The following is a 23,648-nucleotide window of genomic DNA, read 5'->3' as shown; positions in this document are numbered from 1 at the left end:
CTCACAGCTTGTGTGGAGACTCTTAGTTAACAAAGTTAATGTGTGCTACTTGTGTTCAAAATGCCTGTTGTGCGACCACCCCCTCCTCTCTGGTGCCAAGCTCAAAGCCTACATAAAAATGTTTGGATCTGGAAAATATCGTCCTAAGTGAGGTAACCTAATCACAAAAGAACACTATGGTATGCACTCACTGATAAGTGGTTATTAGCCCAGAATAGCTTGGAATACCCAAGACACAATGCACTTATCAAATGATGCCCAAGAAGAAGGAAGGAGTGGCCCCTGGTCCTGGAAAGGCTCGATGTAGCAGTATAGGAGAATACCAGGACAGGGAAGTGGGAGGGGGTTGAGTGGGACAGGGAAGTGGAAGGGAACAGAGGGAGGGGAGAGGGCTTATGTGACTTTTGGGGAGGGGTGAACCAGGAAAGGGGAAATAATTTGAAATGTAAATAAAGAATATATCTAATTAAAAAAGGAAAAAATGCTTGGATCAATTAATAGAGAACTTCTAAGGACTTTAGGTTCTGGTCTTGGTGTTTAAGGCTATCTCAGAGAGACGCTATCACATCTGAGGAAGTTGCCATGGAACTTTTCTGGGATAGCCCCACCCCAACCCCATGCCCCATCTCAAAAACCTGAGAGAACAGTGGCTACCACTCGGCTTCTCATCCACCCAACTTAAGCCCATTCCATTTTCTGCACAAAAAGACAATCATATACCCCGCCCCCAGCTCCCGGCATAACCCAGAGCATCACTGGGTCTCCACCTCTGCAGGTTGGGCACAGTCTTTTCCAGTCACTAGTCAGCTTTACAGGGTTAGTTGCATCCAGGGACAGCTGACAGCCTTTTTTAGACAAGCAGCTGCTCTCTGATACATAGTGTCCCTAATGCTCAAGGTCTGGTGAGCGATGATTGCTTTGTATCCACATCAGCAGTGGGTAGACTAGAATTAACTGGTTCCTTTGATAGCCTGAGGGTATCTAGGCTGCCATTGAAAACCTTAAGCAGCACAACTCTAACCCTTAAGTCACATCAACATATTTACTATAGACTTATTGTATAATTTCCATCACCTAGATCAATGGAAAGGAGGGAACTTTCTGGGCTTAGGGAATTGATAATGTTGTGGAGGAAATCTCTCTCTCTTTCACTCTCTGACACACAGACACACACATGTGTACACACACACACACACGTACACACACACACACACACATATTATATACTAAGGGATGTTTGTTGAGTGCTATTCTCTAAGTGTAACAGCAATCACGTTCCTCAGAAAACTTGTCACTACTTGTGACTCTCCAGAGAGGGTCGGCTGACTGGGTGTCCCCTCATGGCAGGAGAGTGTCAGCAGGAGGAGGGTCATTGAACCCTTACTTGAGATTCCAGCTACTTCCTCCTGCACCTCTCAGTCAGTCCTAAGTAGGTGCTAGAGGATGCCTAGGATGGAAGGGTATCAAAAGAATGGGGAATTCACGCTGCTGTGAAATTTTTAGGTGTGGTTGCTTTCAGATCTTCCACACTGCTGGGTGGGAAGTAACCTCTTACAGCAAGCTCAATAAAACCTTTGGTTCGAGACTGACTTCAGTGGAATCCTACTTTAGTTCGTTGTTGGTACCCTATCTGGGAGGAAGAGGTAATCGTCATAGGACAATAATCATGAAATAAGGGCACTGTCACAGCATCGCAGACAGTGGCAATTTCTATCCTGAATTGGAATTACTGTTACACTGGTTATTTAGAAGGAAATGGCTGGGGTAGAAGATTTTAAGAAGTGTAATAGTGTGATAGCCATTCCCGCCTTTTCTCTCAGCTCAGAGAATCTCACTCAGGGGGTGGGCAGAATGTGCACCCCTTATTACTGAGATCAAATCCTTTTAGTCAAAGGACTTTCGCTTCAGGATGGAGGGTGTCGCTTAGAGTTACACTTTTAAACCTATTCAAGAACTGAACTCAAACCGGGCAGGGGTCTACAGAGGGAGGTAGACCTAGCCAGTTTCCTAACATTACAGCGTCAAGGATCTGCCTGCCACAATCCTTGTGTCTCTCTCTCTTTCTCCATCGTGGTTTTAAACTGCTCATCTTGCATGGAACTTGACTGCCCAACCCTGCTTGGGGGATGAAAACATTAGGCAACAAAGTAAGCAGAACAGGTGAGGAGGTCCACTTCTGGAACAAATCAGGTCAGGGAGAGATCAGGGCCAAGGGGGAGGCAGAGGGAAGGCGTTCCTTGGGGGCCAGGACCTGGTCACAGCGCCCTCTCTCCGCCCTGCCCTGGGGCTCCAGGGCTGCACGCCTAGGGAGGGGAGACTGAAAGCAGAAAGCAGCGCCCACACCAGGAGAGGAGGGAGGAGGACTTGGGCTGAGGTCTGGCGGCTCCGAGGTCAGGACAAGCTTGGCCGGCCAGGGGAAGTGGAGAGGAGCCCGGCTGCGCAGGGGCGCGTGCCGTGAGTTCCGGTGAGCGTGTGTGCTCCACGCTCCGTCTTTCCAGGCTGGCCCAGGACACGAAGCCGGAAGAGAGCTGGAGAGACGGGACCGAGAGCGGAGAGAGAGAGAAAACGAGAGAGAGAAAGAGAGAGAGAGAGTGCAGCTCGCTCGCACAGCCCGGGTGCAGGCTGGATCTTGGCGCTCTCCGCCCGGAGCCTGCCCAGAGCTGGGTGTGAGGCTGGCATCACGTCAACGAGCCGAGGCGGCCAGGCGGGGCGGAGTGCGCGTGCGCGGCTAGCGGGGCGTGGGAGCGGGGCGCCGGGCGCGGGGCGGCGAGCACGCGCGCGCGCACACCCCGGGCAGCCTGGGCGGCCGCTCCTGCCTGCCTGCTTGCCTGCCTGCCTGTCACGGCTGCGGCGCTGCTGGTCGTTCCCTTGAAGGCAGCGGAGGCGGCGGCTGCTCCAGACACCTGCGGCGGCGGCGACCCCCCGGCGGCGCGGAGATGTGGCCCTTGGCGGCGGCGCTGTTGCTGGGCTCCTGCTGCTGCGGTGAGTGGCTCGGGGATCCCGGCTCTCGGGCTGGTGCGCAGCACCCAGGCACCCCCGCAGGAGTGTGGGCTGCACCCCCGCCGGCCAGGCGGCGCCGGGAGGAGAGCAGAGAGAAGAGGAGAGGGTGGCGGGATGCGCGGGCCCTGCGCACCCGGAGCGCCACTGTGGGAGGGCCCGGCGGGGCATCGGCGCCCCTGCCTCCTCCCTCTGCTCTCCTTCCTTAGTCCCTTTCCCCCCCCGGGGAGAGCGGGCTGAAGCTCCTCACTCTCCAGTGCGCACATATAGGAAGACTGGAAACAACCGCAACTGTGCAAACCCGAACTGCAAAGAAAGCGAGGGGGCAGCTGCCGGGGACCCCCCCCCAACCTCCACCTCTCCTCCTCTCGCACCCCTCTCCTTTCTCAGAGCTTTCACGCAGCATTTGGGGTTGAAGGACTAGAGTGGGAGGACCGGGCCTCTTGTGATGAAGTGCGCATTTTGGTGAAGTCGACCAGAAAAGGCTTTTGCCCTACCGCGTAAGCACTGGAGCAGAGAGAACACCATGGACCCAAGTTTTATTTCCCACCTAGCTTTTATCAAAGCTTTTTTTTCCTTCTTCTTCTCTTCTGGCCGCATATTTTGGTGGTGGTTGTTTTGAATCCTAAAAACAAGCTTCCTGGAAACACTTTCTCGTGACACCCCCGCTACTTACCCCCCCCCCCCGCGCTCGCCAGCACTTTAATATATTCCTTATTGTATATTAAAGTTGTTTTTTTCTCTCCTTTGGAGGAAACGTATTTTAAGATTTTGCCCAGATATTGCCAGTGGTCTAAAGACAGTAATTTCCAAGGATGCACCCCCCCTCTTTTGTAAAGTATTTTGCTGTTTATAAACGCGTACCTCCTTTGTAAAAGCCAAGAAAGAATCGGAATTTTTGTGACCATATTCCGCCCGTCAAGCTTCATATCTGCAGATTCCTCTGCGAACTTTTGGTAAGAATCGGAACAGACTTGCAGCAGGATAACAGCAAGTGTGAAATTTGTCTTAGGATGCTAGATTAATTGAACGTTAAACTGATGGTTAACCTCACTATGCCGCTTGCAAAGGCCAGTGTTTGGGATCTATTTCCAAGATGCCCTTAATCCCCTCCCCTCCCCCTCCCCCTCCCAAGCATCCTGGGTGTTGTAGCTGATAATAATAAAGACATATGTTATCTAAATGGTTGGTATTATATGTTTTCTCATCTCAGTCGTCTTTACTATGCTTGTCACCACCGTTTTTCATTATAACACTGTTTTCAAATACCTGTTGTATAATCAGAGAGCTTTTTTATTGAGCCAGATACAAATCTGTAATAGAATGCTACTAATTCAGACCATGGATAGTGAAGCTGGTTTGTCTGAAGAGTAAAAAGTATAAACCATATATTATGTTTTTTTTTTTAAAGCTTAATTCTCAAGTAGATTATTAAGCAAAATTATTATAATGTTTTGGTGATAGGGATTGTGTTAGGCCTTTGTTAGCAATAATTATGATGGCATTCATTAATGCTTATTTTGTACAATGTTAGCACATTTGGTTCTATAAGGAGTTGCAAAATTCAAAACTTGAACTATTTTTTATTGTGTTTGCTATTATCTAGGAAAGAAAAACAAGCCCCAAATACAGGCACTATGGTTTTGGGGCGGTTAGATGTTTGTACATCAGGAAGTGATAATGTTTGTCAAAGATAAAATGGACTTTTGTATGTATATCATATGCAGGTTCGAAAGAACACATATGAAAACATGCTAACAGTCTCAGAACACAAGCAGTATCAAGGGAGCCCGGAGACAGGATTTAGAATCTAGAATGAGATGAAAGTCACGGATTTTTAAGGTTCATTTGTGCTGAAGTTCGATTCTGTTTTCAGTTACATTTTAATGAGATGGTTAGCCAGGGGCCATGCCCTTGTACTCTTTACATTTCAGTGACCTCTGTGGTTAAAGGGGAGTGGGGTGGGGTTCTAACACCCTCTTCAGCCAATTAAAACGGAGTGCACCCCCCTGTATCCGTTTAAAAGATGTGGAATGAATGTCTGTATTCCTCCTCCGCATGTCCAGTTATACTTCCTTTAAAGGCGTAGCACTTTCCAGGGTAGTCACCAACTAGTAAATATATCCTTAAATAAATAATTATCAGTTGTGTAGATGAACCAATAAATTTTGTTTTGATGGTTGAGCTATTTTTCTTTGTTCAGAGTGACTTTTAAAAGTCAGGCATGCACTTGATTAAATTAAAAAAATGTTTTTATTTCTAAATATAGCGGTAATTTAGCTGCTCAGATAAGGTTTTCTTTCCTCCTGAAGGATAGATTGTTTTAAAGCCCGAGTTGCCAGTTGAAAGGAATGGCTGCCTCTGTATGTGTCCTTGTTTGTGGGGCTGCACCAGCAGTCTGGAGCAGCATGTTCATGCACTGCATTAATGTCTACCTTGGGACACTTCTGCTGTCCTCTGGGTTTGGCAGATGGCTTATCTTCATCACTGAGGTGCTAGTGAAAGTGTGGCAGGCCATGTCTAAAGGCAGAAGGAGAGTTGCCCACCCCTCCCATTGACATATGTTCTGACTACAAAGTCATCAGAATTTGTGGTTTTTACTTCAGCAGCCTTCTTTCTGGGCTCTCATTTAAGGGGTGGGGGTGGCTTTTACCTGTCTTCGGGGCCTTTGCTGTTATAGCTTTTTATATAAAACACAAAATTCTACATTTTTATAGCTTGTGCCTCAGTTTTGTAAAATCTGTCCCTGATTATAAAGTTACTTTCACTTTGCATACAAGTGCAGCAACTCTTTGGAAAAAGAATAAGCTTGGAGATTTAGTTTTGCTAAACTCGGTGTAGTTCAAAAGTAGGAAACAGAGCACTCAGCAAAAGTGGTTCTTATTTCCCTAGACCAATGGTTCCCGATCTTCCCAATGCTGCGAGCGACCCTTTAATACAGTTCCTCATGTGGTGGTGAACCCCAGCCATAAAATTATTTTCATTGCTACTTCATAACTGTAATCTTGCTACGGTTATGAGTCCTAATATAAATATCTGATATGCAGGGAAAGGATTCTTCAAAAAGAATCGTTCAACCCCGCCCCTCAAAAAGGGGTTGCCACCCACAGGTTGAGAACTACAACCCTAGAAAAGACTCCAGACCTGGAGTTTCCCTCTTTGTGGTTGGTTGCATGGAACTGAAACAGAAATGAGAGGCTCCGCCCTTGTCTGAATATTTCATTCCACACCTTTGGAGCATGGCACAAGATCTGGAATCTCTTCAGCTTCCATGTTGGAGGTTTAGGTCAAGAGAGTCCATGTGTAAAAAGAAAACTTGCACCCTGGTCTTGAGCACTGTATAATACTCTTAAAGGCATAGAGACACATTTCAAACTTGTGTGTCTCTTAGAAACTGACTGTGTGGTTTATGGAAGGGAAACATGTTTATCTTTCAGTGGCACTTGGCATGTTTCAGTTCTTGATAAGGTCATGCTTCGGGATATAACAAACTCGCCTAACTGCTGTTATTCTACATTGACTAGTTCTATTCTTATAAGGACTCTTTAGAGTCAACAAATGTGGCAGGATTGCTTTGAGTCACACTGAATTAAGCTGTGGACTCCCCACTGTGCCCCTGACCTTTATTTTACCATCTCCCAGGGGGGTAGCTTGGACTCTTCCTTCTTCCGGCATAACTTAATTTTAGTCCCAAACCCAAGTTCTTTGTGCCAGAGGCCATCCTGAGGGAAGAACTGGCTATGGGGCACCTCCCTGCCAGCAGGTGTCTGCGTCGGTCTCTCCAACAGCTCTGTGAGGTTTCTCAACCTATTCATGAACATCACCCCAAGCTGACAAGTCGCTTCTTCTCTGTGAAAAATGGTGAGGAGGTGTTTGGCTTCCCAGCTGCCCTCCCAACACTTGTAAACCTAAGTTCATAGAGAGCCCTTCCCACTCTCCTCCTGAAGAACCTGCTCCAAAAGACCCCATTCACTTGTCTGAGGGAAAGACAGCCATCGACTCCTCTTTCCTATCTATCAGCCGGAAACCTGCTCCCAGACTCGGCCTCGTGTCCACGATCTTGCCCATGCCGCTGACTCTGGCCCCCTGAGCTGACCGCTGGCATCAAGTTTTACCTCATAATAGTAAAAGAAAAGAAGCCACAGAAGGTTGCAACAGTCCTTGCCCGTGGCCTCGCCCCAACACTCGCTTGTTGGACTCCGACGGTGTGAGGTCTGTTTAAAGAATCACTACTGCAGCCCTCCGTCATCTCCCTCCCGAGGGCATGTGTTCCACATGCTCCCACCTGGCCGATGGCATCATCATGGAGAAAGAAGCTACTTTTCAGTCCGTGGCTGGATTTTAACATAGGGTTTGGCATCTCCATGTACGTGAACCCTAACCCTTCCTTGGAGTCAGCCATTATCACTTTGGTGGTTTGTTTTGGTTGCTTCTCTTGCTCCTCTCACTTTATTTTCTTCCCTGACTTACTCTTTGAGAATCATTTCCATGAATATCGATGCGTCCAAGCTTTTGTTCTCCACTGTTTGCTTTACAAGGACCCTGTGTGCAATCTTCTTTATACTGACGATTTCAACTACCAGCGATGTTCCTGTTGACTCCCGAGTCTTTATAGCTCTGACCTTTCCTCTGAGATAAAGTCATATATCTGGGGATCTACTGGACATGGCCACTTCATTGTCCTGTTGGCGATTCTTAATGCTCAGGCTGAAACATTGGAAGGCTCAGTCTTCAGCCTCCTTTCCATATAATTAATCTACAACCAGCTAGTTCCACAGACTATTTTAGTTTCCAATTTTCGTTCTTCCTTTTTTTATCTCCCTCACCTCCCACATGTGACTTCTGTTGATTTTGCTGCTTTGATTTTTAATGCCATTTTTAGGTTTTCTTTCTGCTTGTGGTTTACCTGGACTGTTGCAGGTTCTTAATGGGTCTTTCTTCTCCACTTCCTGCCCTCAAGCCCCCCCTTTGTAGCTGCTGTGGAATACTGTCTTTTCATAAGGTTAAAGTCAACCTGAGTTGAACCTTCTCTTGTCAAGTCTAAACTGCTCAGCGTGACATTCAAGGTACACTTTGCAGGTTGTCTCAGCCATCTTTCCAATCTCCTTTCCTAGAGCTTACCTGAGGAGATTTCTGCTTTCGGTTATTTCTTTCCTTCTCTACATACTGCATAGGTAGTTTAAGTAATGTCTGCTTTCTTTCCTGCTCCTTCTTCAGACCCAGTTGTGATGTCTTCATCTAAGGCCATTCCTAAGCACATTTATGTTGACTCTCTCTCTCTCTCTCTCTCTCTCTCTCTCTCTCTCTCTCTCTCTCTCTCTCTCTCTCTCTCTCTCTCTCTCTCTCTTTCTCTGGGAATTTTTTTTTATCTGCATACACAGTTGACTTGAGATTTTTCTGTTATAACATGCAGCTTTGTAAGTCCAAAGCAGGTTGGTAAAAGGACTAGGGACTCCCCTGATATATAAAGAGTGATTCCTCTCCCTTATGACTTGTAAACTTTCCTCCCCCCAACCCCCCTCTCTGTTTGGTTTGGGGATTTTTTTTTAAATGCTTCCTTTAACGTTTACATTCACAAGAAATGTCTGGAATCCTTTCTGAATGCTTGCAATGACTCTTGGGATACTAGTGAAGTCATCTTCCCACCCTTCTGAGAGTAACGGAAAGAGATGTAAACAGTACAGTGTGAGCATTTACATGGTAAGCAAAGGTTAGGGAAAAAGGACAGCAATAGAGAGATGGTTGACAGTGGGCAGGGGGACCAGAATAGCATCTCCATGATGCTATGACAAGAGAGCAGGCACACTATATCAGCACCTTTAGTAAGTAGTTGTTAAGTATATGAAACGTGCTACAGTGAGAGCTCCGTGTTCATCTTCCCATTAAATCGTCACAATAAAGTAAAGTAGATACCATTACTAACGCATCACAGACAAGGAATCTGAAGTACAGAGGTTAAGCAACTTGCTTAAGGGTCTACATCTATGATGTGGGATCTGACTCCCAGATGTGTGTGCTCTTAACCACGCCCATAGAAGGGCGTGGCTCTCCGTAAGCTGGGGATCAGTTAGTGCTAAGCCCTGTTAGCCCGAGGAGCCATCTGCCTATCCATGGCAGGTTGCAGGAAAGTCATTGTGATTGGTTTGGAAATGACAGTACAAGATAAGAGGCAGGAAAGGATCTCAGAGGACCTTGTTTGTTTCCTGTGACAATGGCTGCGAAGTTGGCCTTTTGAGAATGGGGGTGAGGGCGTATCGCTGGACAGTGGAGTACACGTTTGTATTTAGACAGTTATTTTGAAGACTATGGAAAATGCATTGATATAGAACAGTATGGAAGACTGAGGCAGGGATCCAGTCTGGAGGTCTGGCAATGGTTCAAGGGATAAGGGTGAGGGCGTAATTCATTCATTCAACAGGCTTTGGATTTAGAAACTGCTGACTAGGTTAACCTAACAAGATTGTTTTTGTGACTTGAGAAAGAGGACGGAATCTAGAATAATTTATGGGTCCAAGTTCTGATTACTGGTACATAATTGTAAATATTTTTAGGAAGGTGAAGATTGAGAAATATAGTGATATATAATGTGGGGAACATCATTAATTTTTAAATGATTGTAGTAACTCTCCCTGGAATGCATAACAGACCACTGATTAAAGTCTCCAGTTTAGACAAAAGGTGGGGCCTGGTTCAGAAAGAAAGTGTTCTGATTGTTAAAACTATGGGAATAAGGAGGGATGCTTGGTAAGAGGTTGTTGACCATGAAACCCTTGTCTTCGTTATTGATTTTTGCTGTGAAGAGATACTATGAGTGTTAAGTTGGAAGCTTGCTTAACAGTTAAAGAGGAGGGCTCCATCATGATGGAGGAGAGCATAATAGCAGAATTCAGGCATTGCACTGGATCGGTATCTGAGAACTTACATGTTGGCATCAGGAGACAGAGAGTGTCAACTGGGATGGTTTAGGTCTTTGAAATCTCAGAGCCCGTCCCAGTGACATACCTCTAATAAGGCCGCACCTTCTAATCCTTCCCAAACAGTTCCAGCAGCTAGGGACCAAGCATTCAAACATAGGAGACTATGGATCCATTCTCATTAAAACCACCACACCTTAGAAACACGAATACTATAGTATGAACCGAGGACTAAGTTCTAAAATCTAGGACAAGGGGGAGAAAATAAACAGGTATGTTAGAGGTAGAGGAACAAAGTAAGAAAAAACAAGGAACTGCTCCCTTGCTCAAGAACTATAGAGAAGTCAAGACAAAATGAACCGTGTGAATTGGGTTATTTATAAGACATAGTGATTTGCACAAGAGCTGGAGCAAGCAGCGGTGCAGTAATAGTGAGCAGAGTGGAGTCCTGTTGTCATAGTCTGGGAGTGCACAGAGGTCAGAAGATGCACATAGACCGTTGTCTTAGGATGCTGGATAAGAGAGATGAGTTGAGGGCTTTTTAAAGTTTGGTGCATATACAGTTTTATATGTATATACTCACATATATACATTAAGATGATTTAAAACACATCATAAATGGACCCCATGAGACCTCTAGATGATGGACATGAGTCAGCAATGGAAACAAGTTGTGCATAAAGAACTCGTTTCTGGAAGGGAGAGAAAAAAAAAACCTATGGATAGTCAAGACTGTGGGTAAGTTTATGTGGGAAGTGTTATAAGCCTCAGGCTTCCTGGAAGGACGCAATTTGAGTTAAGCAGGGAGAGAGGGCTGCTGGGGAGCCCAGGCTGAGAAGCAGACGGTGAATTGTCTCAGAGTCATTAAAAGGGGAGACATTTTACATGGCATGTCTGAAGACATTAGGAGCCCTGATGAGCAGCGACGATGTGACAACCTCCTGCTCTTCTGGAGCAATGCAAATTTCCTCAGAAACCTGCTAGACAGGTTGAATTTCTGCCCTCCACAGCACGGTTGGTGCAGGAAGAGCTACACGTGTGACCTTGTGTTGTATAACCTGCTTACATTACCCCCATGAGAATTCTAAATGCCTAAAGATAAGTCCCACTCTTTTTTTTTTCATTATCATATCCATCCCTCCATCCTGCTAGTGTTTCATCCAGGCTATTCTTAACTGCTGATTGCACGTCTACTTTTCTGAGCTGAACACATGAGCAATGTACAGATCAGACCGCTCTGCCCCTGCACAGCTGTGCTCAGGACGGACTTGAGGAGGTTTGTGCTGTTGGTGGAACCAACTATGTTCATGGAAGCTGTGAGATCTAATATTTTTGGCCTCTGATATAAGTTAATATTTTTTGCTTGTTTGTTTTTTGTTTGTTTGTTTTCGAGACAGGGTTTCTCTATATAGCTCTGGCTGTCCTGGAACTCACTCTGTAGACCAGGCTGGCCTTAAACTCAGAAATCTACCTGCCTCTGCCTCCCGAGTGCTGGGATTAAAGGCGTGCGCCACCACTGCCCGGCTGATATAAGTTAATCTTAATTGTTTTATGTTTAATTTGTAATTATGTGGCATCATAGGTTAAGTTTCCATCCTCTGGAATAAGACTGCTCCAGCATGTCTTACCTGGATGAATTTTCTCATGTTCATTATTTACTGCCATTTACTTTCTGTGTTGGCCAGAATTTCCTCAAAAGAGAAAAGCCCATATCAGCCGATGTTACTGTTTCTAACAACATGTTTAGGGATACCTGGGGCTAATCTTACTTACTCATCATTATGAAGGTTGCCTTGGTTTAGCCAGGTAAGATTTACTTTTCTTTACTGACAGCATTTATTCTGCTTAAACTGCTTCAGCTATGAAATTTTTTTTTTTTTTACTGCAAGAAGTAACACAGTATAATTAATAGCTAGTGGCGTCCCCTGAAAGAGCTATATTCCAAGCGAGTTAGCAAATTGTGGAGTGTCACCAGCTACCTCATTCCTACCTGGGGTCTTCTTGGGGAAGACCTCATAAAGCGGCTGATCCCTGCACTGGAATCTTCTGGAAAAGCATAACTTTGAACTGACTCATGCGAATATAATTTTTAAATCTTGAAATGACTCATGCTGCTATAAAATGGACATAGCATCAACATTTTTATTTTACTTCTTAAGGAACAAATCAGCAGGCGGACAAAACCACTTTTGAAGGCAAATCGGCAGAGCAGACACAGCAGAGACAAGCAAGACTACTTTTTATTAACAGATTTATTAATAATAACGGATTTATTAACGGATTTAATAACGGATGCAAAACTGGTCAGGATCTTCAGGTTTTTAAAATTAATATTGTTGCGACCCTCTTCTGTGAGCTACAGATGAGTGACAAAGAACATTTTCTGTCTCTATAGAAGAACCTTGTGAATGACCTTCCCCCATTCCAACAACGTACACAGTTGTAGATGGTCAAACTGAAGTCAGTGGAAGCAGAAACTGTCTAGAATCTTAAAATTGCAGATTTGCTAGATAGTGCCCAGCACCCACTAACAAGGCACTCTGGGGAACTTTCTGTCCATTTCCAGGTATTTTCTGATACTTCCTTTGTGATGTCACTTCTCCCCCATCTCCCTTTGTACAACGTGATTCCTTGCCGTCAGTGTGTCTCTTTCGCCAGGGAAATAACACAAAACTCCGTGGGTATAGAGACTGTAATTGAACATGAAGCCTGGGGCTTCCTAATATTTAGGTGGCTAAAAATCTAGAGACCTGGGAAAGGTGAACCGTGGATGCCCCCAAGGCTGCTTCAGATGGTGCATTCCTGGGAGTGTCCAGAGGGCTCAGCGCATTTCAGGGGAAGCCACAGCATCCGGTTTGATGCAGTTGCCCTGTGTTTGTGCAGCATGGTGCGTGCTGCTTAAGGAGCATTTCTTAGTTGTTTTCTCCTGGGTGGCTCCTTAGTGTTCTAGGAAGTCACCCGCTGTTCACTCTGACCCTTCTTATGGAACCGTGCTATAGAAACCTGAATTGGTCAGCACTGCGCGCCAGTGTGCCAGGCAGAGGACTTGTGCTGGAGTTTTCTTGAACACAGTCCAGAGTGTATTCTGGTGAAGGTCTTTATTTACATTCAGCCGGACGAGTATTTATTAATAATTACATTCTTTTTTTCTTTCATTTTTCAGTTTTTTATATACATCTCAGTATTGACATTTTTAAGTCATCAAAATAATTTATAATCGTTAAATGCCTCTTAAGTGTATATAATATCTTCTGAAGCTAAAAGTAATATGCACTCGGCCAGTTTTTAAAAACTATTTGGAACATTAAACATGATAGAAGTAGAAAAAAACTCTTATGAAGTCCTCTATGAAAGGAAATTGTGACAAGTTCCTGATTAGATAGAAACTATTCCATCTCCAAGGGAGAATATCCAGTGTAACTGTGGTTTCATAGAATGAATTGGGTTGTGTTCCTTCTCTTTCTATTTTGTGGAATAGTTTGAAGAGTATTGGTGTTGGGTCTTCTTTGAAGGTCTGATAGAAATCTACACTAAAACCATCTGGTCCTGGGCTTTTGTTGGTTGGGAGATTTTAATGACTGCTTTTATTTCTTTAGGAGTTATGGGACTGTTTAAATGGCTTATCTGACCCTGATTTAACTTTGTTATTTGGTATCTGTCTAGAAATTTGTCCATTTCATCCAGATTTTCCAGTTTTGCTGAATACACTCCTAAGAGGGAAACTCATAGCTCTGAGTGCCTCTAAAAAGAAATTGGAGAGAGCTTACACTAGCAGCTTAACAGCACACCTGAAAGCTCTAGAACAAAAAGAAGCAAATACACCCAAGAGGAGTAGACTGCAGGAAATAATCAAACTCAGGGCTGAAATCAACCAAGTAGAAACAAAACGAGCTATGCAAAGAGTCAACAAAACCAGGAGCTGGTTCTTTGAGAAAATCAGCAAGATAGATTAAACCCTTAGCCAGGCTAACAGACAGTATCCAAATTACCAAAACCAGAAATGAAAAGGGAGGGATAACACCAGAAACTGAGGAATTTAAAAAAAAAAAAAAAACACATCCTACTACAAAAGCTTATAGTAATAAGTTCATTATTAGAGTAACATTTTATGCCCTCAATTTTATGTCTAGTTTACATAGAAGGAGGAAATATTAAAGATTAATGGCGTTAATGTTTTCTATTCATTGGTACTTTGGGTTTTGATGTCAACAAGCTACCCAGCTAAGAGCTGTTGATGGATGGCCACGCCATATAACACAACTGGAGTGTCTCCACGCCTTTGCCATTTGAGTCCAGTGGCAAGTAGGGCACTCGGGTACCCTTAGCCATCGAGAGGAGCCAGTGGGTATTCCCTCCCCATCAGCAGCATCTGCTCTTGCTTTTGACGTGTTTCTTGGCTTTTAGGGTAGTTTATGGTTTATTGGAGGCAGAAATACCTGTAATCTACATTTCAAAATTGTTCTGTAGATTCAATGAAATGTCGGGGTAGGAAAAATGCCATTCAATTGTGTGTAATCCTTTGTGAGACCTGCATACAAAGTGTCTATCGCTGTCTCTTTTGAAGTGGGAAATAGCCACAGAGAACATTTTTTTCCCTCGTTAGTATTCCAAGACTTCCCATCCTCTTGGAAAGATAAGATTTGATTCATTCCAGTTGCTTTGTATATTAAAGTAAAATAGAACTGGCCACTTTTTGGGGGGGTTATGCAGCCTGAGTGAAGAGATAAATTTCATATCACTTTAGCACATTCCATCTAGAAGACGTGAATAGAAGTTGAGCCCGAACAGAATATTTGGTTTTCTATTCAGGATGTTCCCATAGTAAGGATAGTACCTTTCTACATATATCAGTAAGCAGACATGATTACTTCAGAGCTTTCAAAGCTAGATACTGTACCTTGCATATTCCATCACAATTGGTAAATTTATCCCCAAGATGCATGGTATGTATACTTTGTATCATTAAGACTGAAAAATGAAAAGTTATAGTCTACCAGTTGGTGTGCAAATAATTTGTTGCTATTTTCCTCTTTGTTCCTGCACTACAAGTGCAAATGAACAACTGAAGTAGTTTTGTTTACGTGAAGGGTTTGTAACACACCTAAGATAATGCATCATATATGCAGATTGTAATGAAATATTTCTGTCTGTATTCCAGGTTCAGCTCAGCTCCTGTTTAGTAACATCAAATCCGTAGAGTTCACTTCATGCAATGAAACTGTGGTCATACCTTGCATCGTCCGTAACGTGGAGGCACAGAGCACTGAGGAAATGTTTGTGAAGTGGAAGTTCAACAAGACGTATATTTTCATCTATGATGGAAATAAAAATAGCACAACCATAGAACAAAACTTTACCAGTGCAAAAATCTCAGTCTCAGACTTGCTCAAAGGCGACGCCTCTTTGAAAATGGATATCCGTGAGGCGGTGGTGGGAAACTACACTTGCGAAGTGACGGAGTTATCCAGAGAAGGCAAAACAGTTATAGAGCTGAAAAACCGCACCGGTAAGTGGCACAGTTTGCCTGTTGTGAAGCGCGTGTTGAAATGCGGTTGCCACTGTGGGAGTCCTGTGAGGTGGGACCTTGAAGAAGTCACTAGGAGGAATGAAGGGTCTTCTCAGGCAGGTGGGATAGCCACCTGGAGAGAAAGCGAGCCTGGCACTCGTGTTTCTTTCTCTTCTACACACACACTCTTCATCTACCTCCTCCACAGTGTGGTGAGGTAGCACACAGATCCTTTTCAGAAGCTGAACAGGTGTCAACACCATGCAGTGCAACTCCTAGACCTGAGAACCAGAAACCAAGTTCAGCTGCATATAAGTCACCTCCTCCAGGTACTCTATTTCAGCAGGAGAAAACAGACTTAAAGCAAGGAAAGGTAAGACTGTAAAATTTGCCTAAAGGCCTCCTGTGTCCTAATGAAACTGACCCTCTTAGACAGAGCACAAGAGTAGCCAGACTATTGTCTCCCATCTATAGCTCGGGAGCAAGGCCCAGCCTCAGCTATATAACACATTTGAGGCTAGTCTGGGCAACAGGAAACCTACTGTTAAAAACAACTCTTCTGTGGAGGTAATGAGTGTTTCTGTTCATTATCATCAAATGTAATATCTGAATGTGGTGGCCCATGAGTGATCTCAGCAATTATGGGAGGCTGAGACAGGAGGATTGCTGCAAATTGGAGGCAACCCTGGACTCCATAGTGACAGAGTGACAGAAGAGCTTCAGGGCAAGACCTCACCTTACCAAACCAAAATAAACTTTTGAGAACAAAATGTACTTTTTAATATTCTATTAATTTGTGAAGTTCCTCCTGGTTATTTCGTCTTTTTGTGGTCTTATAGCCTTCAACACTGACCAAGGATCAGCCTGTTCTTACCCCACTACCCCGGCAGGGGACGAGAAGGAGAAAGGAGGTTGCAAATTAGGTAATCAAGCTGATTCCTGGAGGGTCTGTGGCCAGCTCGCCACAGTTGCCAGCCACTGGGGGAAGCAGGGATTGAACCTTACCGAACTGAATTCAGTCTTGGTGCTAGCATCCAGACTTTCCATGAGTGGGTTGGTGAGTTGTGGACAGCAGTGTTGTTATCTGAAATAGTCTCTTTTTTTTCTATTTTTCTGCTATGCTGGCTGATTTTTTAGAACCACACACAAGGAATCCTAACAGTTTTAAAGAGTATATCTTAAGCCCTACTTAAACCAGAAGGTGTATTTGCAGACCTCAGGGTTGATGACACTTTGAGACCCAGCTCTGGGTGGGCTCAGGACTGCTCAACTAGGTCAGCTCCTTCCCATCTGTTCTTGCTTTTAAAATTACAACATGTCTGTTAGCAGATTCAGGGGAGGGAGAGGGTGTCCTGATTAAATATTCTGACCCAGGATTAGAGATCATGCGGTCTGAGTTACACACCCTATCAGGACTGCTGTTCACCCCACTCATCAAGGAAGACTTCACTGAGTCCAACCTGCCTATCTCAAAAAATGAGGATGGAAATCTCATTTTCTCGGGGTGTTTATTTGACGTGGTGTCCATGTGCTGCCCGGAAGTCTGCTGAGAAGGGAGGAGTGGCTTCGGGGACAAGGAGAATCTAGAAGGCCTCTGCACAGAAGCTCGCATAGATTTTACTTTAGGACTGATGTTAATTTGGGTTAAAACTTTTTTTTTTTAAAGAAATATCTACCTTTCAGATCAATCCAGTCAGTCAGGCATGTATACAGCAAGAGATCGATCATCATCTACATAGTTGGAGGTTTTCTGAGAGAGTGGATAGGTTCATGGGCCAGACATTAGGAACAGTGGTTCAAGTCACTGAGGGGAAAACTGATTAAAAATCAACCAATCAACCAACAACAAACAAACAAAACAAAACCATTAGTTTGAGACAGAAAGAGACAGAAATGGAGCAGAGATGAATGGGAAGAGAATCCCAGTGTCTGAGATGAAGACAGAGCTTATTCGGTGTATAACTCTTATCCTTGTTTGCAAAATACCTGCTCCACCACCACCATAGAACTAAGAGCCAGTGAGATGGGACAATGATTCGTTGTATACAATGTAAAAATTCTACCAGAAGCTTGAAGTTTGTGACTTTTTATACCCTTTTACTTTAAAAAAAAAGTATCCGGTGTTGCTTGGGAGGAAGCAGAGGTAGACAGAGAGGTGCTCTGTAGTCTTCATTCAGTCACCCTGAGTGGTTGCATCTTATGTAGCTGTGCCATGGTATCAGAACCTAAGGAGGTTCTCTGCTATCTCATCCCGCTTGGCTAACCTCCATTGTGATTGCAATATGGAGCAGATACATGCCCAAGCATCTCCATGGTAACCCTTTGGGCACTCACCACACCTTGAGTTATCCTGACTGGCAGACTCTAAATTATCATCCATATCTGTGACTCTGTCAACTCAATAATAATTCATCAATGAATTATTGAGTTATTGTGAATATATATGAATTATAATGAGTATATGTGAATTATAATCAAGGAATAACAAACGATCTTCTGAGGTGTGTCCCCCTCAGCATGATGCCCTTGAGATGGTGGGTTTCTTATGTTTGACTAAGTTTATTTGTTTGCTTGTCGACATTGTAACACATGTTCAGAACAAATACTAACCCCGTGGGTTTTTTTTAAATAAGGTGTATTCCATTGATTTTTTTTATTAGCTTGTTTAATCATTCACCTCTGCAAGACATTTTGATCAATTTCAATTTTGGGTTATCCATTAAGTCTATGCTGATTTTTTTTTAAAGGAGACTGCTAACAGGATTCCAGAGTGGCTGTTCTTTTTTTTTTTTTTTTTTTTTTTTTTTTTGTTATTGTCAGCAATATGAATGACCTAATTTCTCTGCATCTGTGTTGTGATATGGTGCTGCTGTTTTGTAACGTCGTCTCTCTTTAAAAGTTGTAGGTCTTTTAGTTTTAAAATTAGCATTCATGGGGTTAAAATGGTATCATGGCATTTTCAGAGTGGATTTTAGCCGATTCTCTTGCCCACTCATCTCCCTGCTCCTGTTATGTTATTCCTGGTCCTCCTTGTAGCCCCTCCCCCAGTCTCTGCTTCATTCATGTGCCCTGTGTCCTTTGCCTACTCTCCATCTTTTTTAATCATCCATTTCATCGTTTCTTGGTCTCTTTTATAGATCTTTTTTAGACTTTACCTATATTTACATTCTTTCTCTCCCTCTCTCCCTCCTCCTCTTCATCGTCATCATTCTCCCCCTCCTCCTCCTCCTTCTCTGTCTCTGTCTCTCTCTGTCTCTTTGTCTCTCTCTCTCTTTTGTCTCTCTGTCTGTTCTCTCTCTCTCTCTCTCTCTCTCTCTCTCTCTCTCTCTCTCTCTCTCTCTCTCTCTCTCTCTCCAGGCTAGGATCTGCATGTGAAAGAGAACATGTGTCTTTTGTCTTTCCAGAACCATCGATTTTCCTGCAAGCCTCCTTGTCTTGTTTTCTTGCAGCCTGAATAAAATCCTGTGTGCATGGATACCACTTTTCATTATCCATCCATCATTCACTTAGGCTGTAGCCACATGCCCTTGCTGTTGTGTGGAATGCAGTGGTAACATGGTTGTGCTCCTGTCTCTTTGGTAGGCTAGACAATCATTTGGGTGTGTGGCTAAGAGTTGTAGTTGGGTTATACAATATAGGTTTCTAATTCAAATTTTTTGAGAAACTTCCATAATTATTTTCATAATGGCTGTACTTGCTTGAACTGCCACCAGCAATAAATAAATAAAATGTTTCTTCTTTCCTGGAATCCTTGTGAGCTCTGTTGTCAGATTTCTTGATGATAGCCATTCTCACTGGGATGAGATGGCATCTCAAAGTAGCTTTAATTTGCAATTTCCTGATGACTAAGGATACTGAACACTTTTAAAAATACGTCTTGGCCATTTGTGTTTCTTCTTTTGAGAATTGTTCATGTAATAGCCTACTTATTGATTGACAGGTTTTTTTTTTTTTTGTTTCTCTTTAGTTTTCACTCTGTAAGTTCTGATATTTGTCCATTTGAGTATAGCTGTTAAAGATACTGTTGCTGTCTGTTGCCTTGGCTAATAGTGTTTTTGCTGTGCAGAACCTTCAATTTTATGTAGTTCCATCTGTTGATACTTGAAGCTGGTTCTTGCACTATTACAGATCTATTCCGAAAGTTCTTACCTAAACATTTATCTTGAAATTATACTGTGTATTTTGCTCTAATAATTTCAGTGTTTTCGGTTTTAAATTAAGGTGTTTGATCCATTTCTAGCTGATTTTCATACTGGGTAAACAAAATGGATCTGAAAATTCTACAGGAAGATGTCCAATTTGGCCATCGCCGTTCTTTTGAATATGCTGTCTTTTTTCAACTGCATATTTTTGACATCTTTGTTGGTTTCTGTGTTCTGTTCCATTGGCCTCGTTGCCTAGCTTGTTATCTGCAATTTATCACTGTAGTTCTGTAGTGCAATTTGAAGTCATAAACATAATACCTCCAGCCAAGCTTTCCTCCTTAGGATACCTTTGGCCTTTTGTGGTCTCCTGTAGTTCCATGTGGACGCTTGGATTAGTTTTCCTTTTATTTCTAGTTCTTTAAATAATAGCATTGGAATTCTGATATGAATTACAATGAGTCTGTAAATGACTTTTGGTAATATAGACATTTTCTTGATATTAATTTCATCATACCAGGCGTATGGATTAATTTCATCAAACCAGGTGTATGGCATGGCCTTTCCATTGTCTAGTATTTCCTTTGATGTCCTGTGGAATGACCTTTCCATTGTCTAGTATTTCCTTTGATGTCCTTTGTCGATGTTTTGAAGTTCTCATTGCTGATGTTTTTCACTCCCTTGGTTGGTTCTATTCCTAACTGGGTTGGAAATGACAGATAATTTCTTTTTCTGTAAGTTCATTGTTAGTATTTATGAGGGCTACTGATTTTTATATATTTATTTTGTATCTTGCAACTTTATTAAAAGTTGTATGTTAGAGTCTATAGGATCTTTCAAATATATATTCATGCCATCTGCAAATAGGGATAGTTTGACCTCTTCCTTTCTTGTTTCTGTTCCTTTCATGTCTTTCTTCTGTTTTACGGCTAAAACTTCAAGCACTACATTGACTTAGAGCAGTGAAGTGGGTATTGTCTCATTCCTGATTTCTGAGAAAAATGCTCTCAGTTGTTCCCTGTTTATTACAATGTTGGCTCTAGTGTATTTGTCTTTATTATTTTGCCATATACATATATAGGCAATATGGCACACGCACATAATATATATGCATATATATTACACTTATATATAATACATATAACACTATATCTATATCATATCTCTTTCTCTCTCTCTCTCTCTCTATATATATATATATATATATATATATATATATATATATATATATATATATATATATATATATATATATATATATATATATATATAGTATATATATATACTCTCCATCCATCCAGGAGTTTTATCATGAAGGCACTTTGAAGTTTGTCAGATGTCTTTTCTCTATTATTGAGATAATGTTATAATTCTTGAGTACTTTATATGGTATGTGCTTACTGATTTGTGTATGTTGAACCAATGGATGAAACTCACTTGTTCAGGATGGAGGATCTTTTAAATATGTTCTTGAATTTAAGAAATTTGAAACTTTGCACCTATGTTCTTAAGGGAAATTGCTATGTAGTTTTCTTTTTTCTATTATTTTAAATGTCTTTGATACTAGCATAATAATCGCTTTGTAGAATGTATTTGGTGGTGTTCCTTCCCTTTCTATTCTGTGGAACAAATTGAGGACTGTTGGAATCAGATCTTTCTTGAAATTGTGGTACAATTCAGCAGTAATTCCATGCTATCCTGGGCTTTTCTTTGTGTGGAGACTGTTGATTAAAGCTTCAATCTTGTTGCTTGTAATGGGTCAATTTAAATTACTCATATCTTCTGTCTTTAATTTTGATAAATGATATGCATTTAGAAATTCATCCACTTCTTCTTAGGTTTTTGTAGCTTTGTGGAGTGTGTATTCTCAAAGTGTCCCTAATGGTGCTCTGGGACATCTCCCGCTTAGTTTTGGCCAGGTTGGCCAAGGGCTCATCAATCTCATTAACCAAGCCTTTGATCTTCAGTATTGCTCTTTAGTCCCTAAGTCATCAATTTCTCTCACTAACTTTATTATTCTCTGCCATTGTTGGGATTGGAGTTGTCCTCTTGCTGTTCTAGAACCTTGAAGTGTGTTGTGTTGTTTCTATGAGACGTTTCTCACTTCCCGGTGCTCATCATCCTGTACAAGATAGTTCAGGACTACCTCAGCTGTATCCCAGAGGTTGTTTCCCTCTGGTTTCAAAATACATTGTCTTATCTCTCACCATTTTCATAGTTTCTCTTCCTGTTGATTACTACTTGTATTTCCCGGTGTTCTAATAAAAGACAAGGGATTATCTAAGCTTTTTTTTTTTTAAAAGATTGATTTGTGACCTATTATGTAATGAGTTTGGAATCAGTGAAAGGTTGCATGGGTTGTGTTGGGCAGTTGTATAACATTATGTTTCCTTGTCATGCTTTGTTCATTGTTAGGATGGATTAGTCTTAAAGCTTTAGTTCTGTTTCTTCCAGTTCTATGTGGATGTTGGTTTGTTTGTGATTTTTCCTAGAAAGGATTGCTGCGTGGAGATCTCCCATGGAGACTGATCAAGTTTGATGTTGATCTTAGTAAAGTGATCTGAGGTTGCTGAGATGTCTAGGCTTATCAGGGTGATAGATAGCAAGGTCACTAATGGGCCACACACCGGTATCATGTGTTAAACTTGCTAGTCTCACTCTGAACTCCATCAGCTTCTGAGAGCTGGAGTTAGAATCCCAGTTGCTCACTACTGGAGCCAAAGGCATGGCTCCATGTTAAACACTAAAGCCAAAGACCCAGTCCCATGGTGCACTCTGGGAATGTTGGAGTCAAAATATCAGCTGTGCTGTGAACCTTGAGGCTGTTGGCATCAAAGTCCAGGTCCTAGCAACTTTCATAGCTAGTTTACAGAAGGTTGCATTTTTAAATTTAGCATTTTCATGCATGTATACCCTTAGACTTGGTTCTCATCTGCCCCCTGACTGCCCTCCCCCAACCTTAACCCTGCTTTCTGGTCCCTTTCTCCCTACACCTCATCTTCAGCTTTCATGTCCCATGTAACCTGTCATCCTGTTCCTGCCTCTGTTTCCTTTAAACCTACTTCTCCCTTCTCCAGGTCTTCTATTTACATGTTTTACATATACATAATTATTTACATATATGTAAATGCATGTAAAACAAGAGGGATATGTGAGGATGGCTTATTTTACTAAAAGCAATGATCCCCAGTTCTACCTAATTTCCCACAGATGTTATAATTTTATTCTTATAGCTAAATAAAACTCCACTGTTTGTATATACCACTTTTTTCTCTATCTGTTGATGGACATGTGGGCTATTGGGAGTAATGCTATAATATAAGAATATTACAGGCTTACTTAGGACTCATATAGATAGAACTTATAGTAGTTATACTTTTAGTTTTTGGATGGACATCTTCACTGATTTCCATTGCTCCTGTGACAGTGTTATATTCTTTCCAGTGGTGTATAAAGGTTCCACCTTTCCTAAATCCTTAGCAGTATTTATCATTTATTTTCCTAATGCTAAGCATTCTAGCTAGAATGAGATGGACTCTCAAAGCTAAGGATGTTTAGCATTTCTTCAAGGGTTCTTTTATTTCTTTGTCTTCCTCCCTCTGAAAACTGTTCAAGTCTCAAGCTTGCTTGTTAAGTGGATGGTTTGGGATGACTTGCTAATTGGATGATTTCTTTTTCTGAGGACTCTGTTCAGTCCTGTAGCCCAGTTGTTGACCAGATAGATAAATTGGTATTTAATTTTTGGAGTTCTTGGTAGGATTTAGGTGATAATCCCTTGTCCAGCACATTGTACAAAAGGTATTCTCTCATCCTGTAGGTCGGCTCTGTGTTCTTGGAGCCATTTTGAGTGGGGAAGGAGTCAGTAAAATAAACCTTGGCATGCAACGTTATTCTGGGAAGAATATATATTTGTTACGATAATCATGCTTATTTTGTGGACTTAGAGATTTAGGTATTAGAAATCATTTTTACTGTGTTGCACTTTTTTTTTTTTTTGCAAATGTAAGCATAAATGAGAAAGAGAAATTGTCCAGGACGTAATTGAATTCAGTAGAACACAGGTAATGGTGACCATTTGTGGCTTTGGAG

General features: G+C 42.4%; 1 protein-coding gene across 7 annotated transcripts in view; it reads left to right on the top strand.

The window, feature by feature from the left end:
* Positions 1–2,376: 2,376 nt before the first annotated feature.
* Positions 2,377–23,648, top strand: part of Cd47 (CD47 molecule) — a 56,367-nt gene continuing 35,095 nt past the window's right edge. For 3 of the 7 annotated variants that reach the window (XR_007973527.1, XM_052158610.1, XM_052158613.1), the window contains exons 1-3: positions 2,377–2,982; positions 15,070–15,417; positions 16,257–16,340. Coding sequence is in view for 6 of the 7 variants with exons in the window: in XM_052158610.1 (XP_052014570.1) it covers positions 2,937–2,982; positions 15,070–15,417; positions 16,257–16,340 (478 nt within the window). In the remaining variant the exon portion in view is untranslated. The remainder of the gene's footprint in view (positions 2,983–15,069; positions 15,418–16,256; positions 16,341–23,648) is intronic. The other 4 variants (XM_052158611.1, XM_052158615.1, XM_052158612.1 and 1 more) reach the window with 4 other exon arrangements.

Source organism: Apodemus sylvaticus, chromosome 15, assembly GCF_947179515.1.
Source record: "Apodemus sylvaticus chromosome 15, mApoSyl1.1, whole genome shotgun sequence".
Lineage (NCBI taxonomy): Eukaryota > Metazoa > Chordata > Mammalia > Rodentia > Muridae > Apodemus > Apodemus sylvaticus.
The sequence above is the reverse complement of the archived record's forward strand: the minus strand, read 5'-3'. Positions and strand labels throughout refer to the sequence as shown.